This window comes from Pholcus phalangioides, unplaced genomic scaffold (genome assembly GCF_987345545.1).
Source record: "Pholcus phalangioides strain wild (caught in Gottingen) unplaced genomic scaffold, Ppha-v1.0 ptg000011l_1, whole genome shotgun sequence".
Taxonomy (NCBI): domain Eukaryota; kingdom Metazoa; phylum Arthropoda; class Arachnida; order Araneae; family Pholcidae; genus Pholcus; species Pholcus phalangioides.
The window spans coordinates 47,271,062-47,280,842 of record NW_028301604.1 but is presented as its reverse complement, the minus strand read 5'-3'; the positions used below and the strand labels follow the sequence as shown (position 1 = coordinate 47,280,842).

Here is a 9,781-nt window from a genome sequence, read left to right as displayed (position 1 = left end):
TGCGAGACGTAGAATCCACTTATAGCCTAGTGAATGACATTAGAAAAACACTAATGGACCACAGGAAGATTACAATAAGATGGGTGAAAGCTCATGTAGGCATTGAGGGGAATGAAATGGCGGATAAATTCGCAAAAGAGGCTACAAAACATCAACATGAAAACCACCTAATGAAATTACCGGTATCCTACATTAAAATCTGCTCTTGCAAGAAGCGTCAGAGAAATGGCACCACCATTGGCAAATATGCACAACTGGAAGAAAAGTCTTCGACGTAATACCAAAAGTGGGTAAAATGAAAGAAGTCATGCCGAGAGAAATAGTAATGTTCCTCAGAGAACACGGTCCATTCGGTGAATACATGCAAAGGTTCAAAATCAGCCAGACCAGCACGTGTAGATGCGGCCATCCGGGAAGCGTGATACACTATGTGACACAGTGTGAGTACACAAAGGGATACCATTTACAGGCGCCACCGAACGGACGAGAGATCTTGTGGAAACGGAAAATTATTTTACAAAGATCTGCAACGAGGAAACTACAACAAGTCTTGGGCTATCTGATAAATTATAAAGAAACTATTTTGATAATAACTGGAAGTAGTGAACAATCCACTAGTGATTCGGAAGTGGAATCTGAAACGGATGCGGGTTCTATATAGAGGGGCGCACTTAGGCTCCTAAACCATAGCATTTGAGTAATACACCCTGTATAATTTATGAATGTTTTTGTATATACAATTTCATAGTATGATGGTGGTTTAGTAACCTTGAATATTTGTATGAGCTCATTATGGCATTTGTTGTGAATATGTTACGTAAGTAGTATCGGGAGCGGTCTACCGCCGGAAGTGACGTCACACTTCCGGTGTTGAGATCTAGTACGAGGTGTCTTACCGCACTTCCGGTGTCTTATCTCTTTTCCGGTGTTAATTGGCAGCAGTTGTTAATTAAATGACTTCCGGTGTCTTATCTCTACAGAATGACGACATCCGGTGTTTATTAAGTGACATCTGTTGTTAATTATCCGACTTCCGGTGTCTTATCGCTATTGGCTGTTGCTGCCTTATCGCTATCGACTTCCGATGTTTATTAAGTGACATATGTTTTCTATTAAGATACTTCCGGTGAGATATAGTACGAGGTGTCTTATCGCACTTCTGGTGTTTATTAAGTGACCTCTGTTGTGTATTAGGTGACCTCCGTTGTTCATCTCTACAGAATGCCGACTTCCGGTGTTTAATAAGTGACATCTGTTGTTCATTACGCGACTTTCGGTGTTTATCAAACTATGTTTAAACAAACTATGATACGCTCTGACATATAATCCTTGATCATATTGGGGCTCTAGAGGCTTGAAAGGTACTGGCTGTCCGTCAGTATATGCGGCTATGAAGTTAAGATCGTAATGTTTAAACTCGAACGGCGATTTGCTATACGATCCCGAAAAAGCGTCGTTGTCTACTAAAGCGACTACCACTCTCTTGGGTAATTGTCCAACGACGACACTGTCTTGAACCCACGACATGCTACCCTGATGTAGCGAGTAAACTTTACATATTACTCTGTCTATCGGATACTTGGCTGGAGTATGGCTCAGAGCTTTCGCATGTCCCACAAGCACACCAGGAGACACTTTGACATGTCTTATGTATAAACAGGCGTCACGGAGAATGACTGAAGTTTGCATCTTTGTCAGGTGAAAGGAGACAGAATTCTGACTTGCTACGTATTATTTTTATTCTTAGAGAAACAAGATTCAGTAGGAGTCGCTGTTGACAAAATATGTCTCCGTGAATAGTACCCATCATGTCGACGATCTTACTTTCTTCGATGAACGCTGCTCGTTGTATTAGACCTTCGTTGGGATCCTCTGACTTCGGGTCCACATCACTCATTTTTCCGGCAGTGTCTTTGTAAAAGAGTTCTGTAGTCAGTTGGCTGGTTTTGCTTTCGTTTCCGTGATTCAGGAGTTTTTCTATCATAGCTCGGTAGGGGTACGTGTTACTGGAAGATGATATCAGACGGTCATTCAGGGAAATATCAACTTGGGAAAACATGGATTGCAAGAATAGGTTCACAGGGGCGACTTTACTCTCTTTATCCAAAAAAGTTCCATCGCCTTTCACGACCTTAGCTCTCACATGAATTAACGTTTGAGAGAGATCCAGATACTCGTCACCACTTCCGCCAATGTTAAATTCCAGTGGGCCACCATCAGAGACGTTTGAAATTGGGTAATAGGTAACCCATTTTCCACTTTCTATGGTAGTCTGTGTTCCAGGTAGAGTGAAAAGGTTGAGTTCAGATTTTGCCAGTTGAGGAGAATCCTTCAAGAGAAAAGCCATCACGGATCGAAAATATCGTGTGTGTTCACGCTGGATCGTTTGGCTAAAATGATACGTTTCACCTTCTTACGTTTCCTTTTATGTCCCGCTCCAAACATGGAGCGAGTCTTGGCCACTGCTTTCTCCGTCAGTATCTTTCCAGCTTCACCCATTCTTCTTTTCGCTGCTTTTTTGACGTTTTCCCCTTTCATTACGTCATCAACAATATCAGCACCGGAGCGTAAAATCTGTTTGCCAACAGTTTTAGCTCCTTTTTTTAGAAAAGGTAAAGCTACTCTAAAAGGACTGCCGAATATGTTTCCTAGTCCATATCCTCTCTGCATTACAACGCCCGAATAATACGGCAGGCCTTGGCCGGCTTGTTGGACATAATAGTCTTCAAACTGTTCAGTGCAACAATGGTATGGAACCTTCATCTTTCGTATCTAGTTCGTAAATGATAATAGGTCGATAAGACCGGTGTTTTTATAAGAGTTGTCTCATGCGGAAGTGAAGAATCAGAATCGATTTTCCTCTACTGAAAGGTATGTGATTTCCCGAACTGTCTCGAATTTCTATCTCTATAGTCTGGAATTCTTTTCGAGCAATAGGGAGATAGTGAGGTCTATCATAATGAGAGCTTATAACCTCGTTATCTTTTCCTTTCACGCGAACGACTCTCAGTAGTGGAGCTTGCACATCTCCCACAACCTGAGGCTGCACGATATCTGAATAGACGTACAAAACTGGAAAAAACACGTTTGTGTCAGCAACGTAAGGACTTTCGGTAGTTTCTTCGATCAGCAATGGTTCAAATCCCAGCAGCTCCGCAATGCCAGTTTTTAACAGAAGTTTTGCACCATCTTTTAGAGTTATTTTCACTTTCCTCGTGTTTTCGTTGTAATTAAACACTATTTTGTTTCATAAAGCCGGTATCTTCATACCGTTCAAGAGATCGGGAACTGTCTCGTAATATCCGACTGGAACGTTTCTTCCATGTAGTTTGTCATCACCCAGATCGAATCCGAACAGATTATTTTTTTCGGTTATGTTGTACCACGTGTGAGAATAAACAATCTCCGAAAGTGCACACTCCCATTCACCAGTCAAGCTTATTGGAAATGGCAGTCTTGTGACAAAATGGGATATAGTGTTTTCAGGATAGTATGATCCTGAACTGTCGCTGGGGAGTGTTACATAGAACGACATCTTGTTAAATGACTGATAAATGCGCAAACACTGTCACTTATATACGCTTGAGATGACTCACTCATGCGTTGAACTTGCTGTCGTAGCCTTTAAATTTTACGTAATACTCCATTCTACCTCTCAATTTGCGTCTTTTTAGAATTTTTTCTACTTGATAATATTCGCTCGGCTTCACCTTCTGCAATTCAGATTCGTAAAAAGTACCCTGGACAATCTCACCGTCAGAGTCGCTTATCCTGTACACTGTAGGTAAGCGCTCGAGTCTCTCTTTAATAGTGAAAATCTCTCGAGTCCAATTATGTTCATATCCTTTCTCGAAAACCATTTTGACGCGACTTATGCGGACCGTATCTCCAATGTTAAACTTGAATTTTGTCTTCACGGGTTTCAAGATATCCTTATACAGTTCATTCCAAACGACCGATTGATTCTCTTCGGTAACAAGAACGGGTTTAGTCTTTATACTGCGGTGCCACGTGTTGTTGTAACTATGTAACAGATCGCTTAATACGTCTATGTATTTGTGCGTATTATTATGTGTGAAATATTTAAACATTTTCTGTTTTAGAGTTCTGTTGAATCTCTCGACGACAGAGGCTTTTTTCTCGCTCTCTGTTGAAAAATGTGTGATATTCATCGATTTTAGATAAACTTGCAGAGTTTTATTTTTGAACTCTGTACCTTTATCGGTCTGCAAAGCCATTGGCTGTCTCTCATTAAATACCTTTCTGAACGCTTCGGTAACTTCTTTTCCGGTTTTATCTTTTAAGGGTATGGACCAAGCGAACTTTGATAAAACATCGATACAAGTAAGTAAGTACTTCATGCCTTTGTTTTCCTTCATCAGAGCCTACATGTCTACCAAATCGGCTTGAAATTGTTCGTTTATACCTCCCACTATCACTCGATTCCTCTTAAAATTCTTCCTCGATGGCTTGTGCAAAGTATATGCTTCGTTACCCTGCAATATTTCTTTGACATCTTTCAAAGTCACGTTTTTACCGACTTCTCTCTGTCGCCTGTGAAACGCGTTGATTCCGCCAAAACTGGCCGGTTCGGAGGGACTTGTATATTTGTCCATATTTTTTCAAAATCGGATATTCTCTTCCTAAATCTTATCGCATCCTCGAGCCAAAACCCTCTTCTATCCTCGCCTCCAACTACGAATATTGATACGTTATCGCTAAAACACACCTGTTTCTTAGCTCTGTTCATTAGCAAATGAGAGTATAATTATATCGTGTGAGAATATATACTAGAAAAAATAACACAGGTTTCTAAATTTTCACATTTTTATTGTATTATAGTTACAAGCATAACCATTGAGGAGACATTATTTGTTCAACGGAATTTTTAAATGCTTCGTTTCCTCTAGGTACTTTTCCAAATTTCTTCTTTCTCAGATTATGTCGTGTTAGTTCCACGATATTTGTTCCCGGGACAACAACGCCATCTTGAACAAGTTCGCCATCCTCATTCCAAAACAGCTGTCTATTGTTCATTTTCATGGTGTCAACCAGTTCTCTAGCTCTTTTCTTCTGACTCGGAGCGACTTTTCGTATGATCATGTTCTCAAAATCGGGTCTTATATCTTCTTTCTTTTCCCCTAAAATTTTAGTATCCACATTTTCGGCGAGCACTAGGTACCTTTGCAATACCTGCAAATACTGTTTCGCTTTTTCATCATCTCTCAGACCTTTCTTCTTGAGAACAGTGCTGATATCACCATCTAACTTGCTTAGCTGTTGTTCTACAGCGTTCAAATGTCTATCTGCCGGCACGATGACGTATTTTTTAGCGTGCTCCATTTATGAGGGAAGAGATAACGGATATAGCTGCTGGTAAAAGCAGACTGAGAAAACCGTTACCTCTCTGGACTAAAATACGCCGTTTTTTATATAGTGGGAGATTCTTCATAGACAGATTTCTCAGACTCCTCTTGTGACGACTGAGCTTAGCTTTCTGAGTTTTCGTGACAGGAACTTTACCTTTTAACACGTTAAGACACACTTCGCAGAGGGCCCGTATGACACTGTTGCTACTTTTCTTTATCAATTCAGTGCGCTTTCTGCCTCTACAGCAGGTTAGCTCTTTAAGAGTTTCTAAATTTTGTTGTGCATACCTCGACATCTTGATCCTCACTGACAGTCGAAACCTCTTTCTCGTATATACATACCGTATTTGACGGCCTTGATCAGTGCGCAATGGGGATGATTAAAGCCGTGTTTGAAACAGCGGACTTTAGGATTTGGTAAAGAGGGGGATTGAGGATAACCGATGAGATCGTAACAAGGCTTCCCCATCATCCGCTGTATGAACTTGCACTTATCTTGACCTTTGCAGTAAATAACAGAATACGAATCCGATAACAATGAAAGAATACCGGAAAGTTTGTCATAAGGTATGTCGCCGTCTCTCCAAGAAATATGATGTAGCTTAGACATTACCCATGTAGCAGACGCTCTTTCTTTACTGCTCAGTTCGGACCATTCATAAGGTGGCTGGAAAGTATAGGCCCCCGTAACTACTACCAACTAACGAAAAGTAAGCCAGTTCCTTAACTATAAATCCTCTCGAACCACACTGGAAACCTTCAAAGTCTATGACAAGACCCCCTTCCATGATGTGACCACTTTGGCTGCTCGACACGAAATGAATTTATCTGGGTTGGTAAGCGTAATATGTATCATCCTGGAAAAAACCGGTTCTCAGTCTTAATTGTTCTTCCGTATTCGGTTTCAAGTCTATCAACAGGTAGCCGTAAGCGGGTTTGCAGGCATCATTAAAAACCTCTTGAAAAAATGCTTGTCTACCCGGATACATCCGCCTAGCTAAATGTTGAACTTGGCTTCTATCTCTCGGATTTTTGAACAAGACCAGATAATGTGCATTCAAAGATATTTCTCGCATCTGACTACCTTTATGAAAGAAATTTTGAACGATGAATATCACAGAAAGGTTTCTGTGGTGGCTTCCGCGAATAAACAAATTAGTTAATCGCCTGTCATTGCCTAGCTCTGACATCAGATCATCGATTACGAATAGCGTTCGTGAACCGATGTAAGACTCGTAATCTGTAGGTAAACCTTCTACGAATTTGACACCTGAAATCTGTTCATAAAACGATTGATAAATACCATAGAACCAGACAATTTCCGTAGGAAATGGATCAATCATTTTTTCGGCTATGAGTCTCGAAACAAAACGGGTTTTCCCGAAGAAGTCGGTCCAGACACTATACATCCAAAAGGATGTTTAAGCTTCAACTCCTCCATCGTAAATGACAGATATTTCTGTTTGCATAACATTAAATACCAAAATAACACAAGAACGAGAGAAACAAATCTATAACAAACAATAAAAAATTTATTCATTAGAGTAGAGGTCTTCGCCGTTATTGCGATAATCAGAAAAAAAAAATTAGTACCCATAAGGTAATGTTGTAAAATCAGGCAGAAGAACCCTCTTGTCATATACGATGCCGTATTTCTTCTCTTCTACTCGGGTTGTGACACGCCTCCTTTTCACCTCTCTTGTAATTTTGTATTTGTCTTGAATGACGACCTTCGTGGAGAAATCCATTGACTGTACTAGAGCCTTCATAGTGTCGAAGTTGAGAACTTCCGAATTCTTGAAGTTTAGGGTGAAGCCGCGAATCTTGCAGTACGTTTTACCGTCAGATCTCCTATAGGCATAGTTTTTGGCTCCACCTGTTGTTATAAAAGTAATAAGAATAAATTTTCCGTTGATAAATTAATGAGAATTTTCGTTGAAAAATAATAAATTGAAAAGGTACCTCACACAAATTCGGTAATCACATGACCATCGAGCTCATCTGTAAACTGCCCCAGGAAATCTCCCAATGGCGGGTCATTGTCACCATCGCTAGCATAGATGATTCTGAAATAATAGAAAAATCAAATAAATGAAAAATCAAATATAAAAGAAAAATCAAATGCAAGAAATGCTCACATAAAATTAGTTTCATAAAAATTTATAGATACTTACGAGTCCGTGTCAAAATACAACAAGGCATCGCCTAGTTTCTCCATCTCCGAGTATAGCTTCAAGCGAGCCCACGCTGTAGTAAAGGCAGCCAGGAAAACATTGGTCCTGTCGGTCTGGGGTATGAAATCCGACTTGTACTGCCATTCAACTGCAGCAACGTTCTCAGTTGGCAGATACAAGTCCTTGACCTGCAAAAACAAAAATATTTTTTAGTTTGATGAAATCAAATGTGAATATGTTAAATATTTTATGAAGAATCATAGCACATAATAATTATTAAAAAAGTACCTCTATCGCAGGATCATTCATCATCTTATAAAAATCGGAGGCTTTAGTCAAGTACGACAACTGTGACTTATTCTCCTGCATACCCCAGCGACCCCAGAAGCTGAAAAAAAGAATAGTTTGTTTTACTCTATCTTAAAAAAGCAGAATATTTAAAAAATACATAAAGATGTTGAAAAATTGATAGCTACCTATTCAGACATAGCTTCGCCACCTGTCGACGTCCGGGGTTAATATTAATGTTTCCTGGCTCCAACTGGATTCCTTCAACCTGGTCATATTGCTTCACGTATGAGTTTTTCTCCTCATTCGGGACGCAGTTAGACGGCCAACCCGAGGACTCCTGCTTGATTTTCAGGAAGGTGTTTATGTAGGGGGCAAAAAGACCTTCCCGAGATTCTTCGAAATGATAAACCTAGAAAAGAAGTTAAAACATATGACTACCCAATATATTGCTAGAGTAATAAAGTGATGAGATTAAAGTGATGAGATTAAAAAATACCTCGTAAATTTTCATCACGACGTAACCTTTTTCAACTGCCTTCTTGAGCTCTTCTGTAACCCATGTTCCCGTAATACACCTTTCCTCGTCGTTGTGGTGGCATTCGTTAGACGGTGTTTCCACACACGAACGACATAGGGGAAAAGTCAGCTTTCCGCCGGATCTAGAAAAAATGAAACTCATTAGTACCTGTTATAATGATATGTGAAAACAAATAATAAGAAAAAAAATCATTCCATTTACCTGTATGGGAGTACGAGCAGATATAGTCCTCTTGGTGGCTGTACTTTGCACTTTATGATACCAAAATACGACCCCAGCTCCCCAAAGTTCTCCGTAATTATCCGGGGGTGGCCAACCGGATATCTGAAAATGAAAGGAAAATTCATTTAAAAACATTTCATACATGTGATGGTCATAATAACTTATAAATAATATTTAAAGTACTTACCTGCAGTATTTATTGACCCACGGGTATAATGACGTGAAGTCAATGTATTTTGCTGTTCCTTGGTAGAACAGCTTGGTGGCATTGGTTCTACCACCATAAAATGCATCTCTGGGTGCCAACCTGTCGACATAGTGGAAATCCATCAAGAAACTTTTCAGACCCCCGTCCGTTTTCTTCATGGCATTGAAGTCATGCTCCCACATGACTTCAAGCCTGACGGATTTTCTGCTCTTGTTCTGATGTTTTCTTGTGGAGTTCCCACATGTATGTCTGCGTGCTGGGATTCACCAGGTCCCTATCGAAGCACTGCGGGCAGCCGTGCCAATAGCATCCTGAAAAGAAAAAAAAAAGAAACATGAAACATGAAAAAAATAATAATAATTAGAGAAAAAAGTTTTGAAAATAAAATCTGCAAAGTAATTACCGTGAAACAGATACACCGTGTTTGTTTCGGTACAGAAACCGTCCACGCTGAGACCAAGCACTCTTTTTTCTCCAGTCCCGTTTCTGGAATGGTGAATTTTTAGGTTGTTCTTCTCACCCAGGTATGACAACCATTCGATACTAAGGCGGCTGCTGTTGGTTTGATTCACGTAACCGTTGACGGGCACCATCCCAATTGACCCCACCTCAATGTACTTCGACCTGTACGTTGCCATACAGGCCAAGGCTATGGTGAGATATTGGAATGGGTCGACACCGGTTAGCTCCAGGAATTCCTCACGAAACTGCAAGCAGCACCGTCGAAGAATATCGACGTCTGACCTAATAAAATAAAAAATTTTAAGTACAGTGAAGAAATAATAGAACAATAAATAAAACATATTATAATATAGAAAAGGACTTACTTGCAGTATTCGTACATTTCGTGTTTGAACACGAATTTCCCGTTTTTTCTCTGCTCATACCAGCCATCGAATTTCGCCTTCATATCGGCGCTGAATGTTTCCGGGTTATAGAAAGCTTTCTCCGGAAGGGCTCCATCGTAATCCTGATTTTC

At 40.1% G+C, this 9,781-nt stretch overlaps 2 protein-coding genes across 3 annotated transcripts; both read right to left on the bottom strand.

Annotated features, from left to right (window-relative positions):
• Nucleotides 1-1,663: 1,663 nt before the first annotated feature.
• On the bottom strand, nucleotides 1,664-2,347 carry LOC149080498 (uncharacterized protein F54H12.2-like). Its single transcript, XM_089238767.1, has one exon. The coding sequence runs from the start codon at nucleotides 2,345-2,347 to the stop codon at nucleotides 1,664-1,666; it is 684 nt and encodes a 227-aa protein (XP_089094893.1).
• Nucleotides 2,348-8,460: 6,113 nt separating this feature from the next.
• LOC149080497 (uncharacterized) lies at nucleotides 8,461-9,424 on the bottom strand. 2 transcript variants are annotated; one of them, XM_089238662.1, is made up of 3 exons: nucleotides 9,206-9,424; nucleotides 8,782-9,113; nucleotides 8,461-8,696 (listed from the first exon to the last, which is right to left on the bottom strand). In XM_089238662.1, exons 2-3 carry the CDS (start codon nucleotides 8,982-8,984, stop codon nucleotides 8,570-8,572), a joined length of 330 nt encoding a protein of 109 aa, XP_089094788.1. In that variant the 5' UTR covers nucleotides 8,985-9,113; nucleotides 9,206-9,424; the 3' UTR covers nucleotides 8,461-8,569. The 2 variants fall into 2 exon arrangements, with proteins under 2 accessions (XP_089094788.1, XP_089094789.1); XM_089238663.1 differs by having other exon boundaries at nucleotides 8,580-8,696.
• Nucleotides 9,425-9,781: the final 357 nt, after the last annotated feature.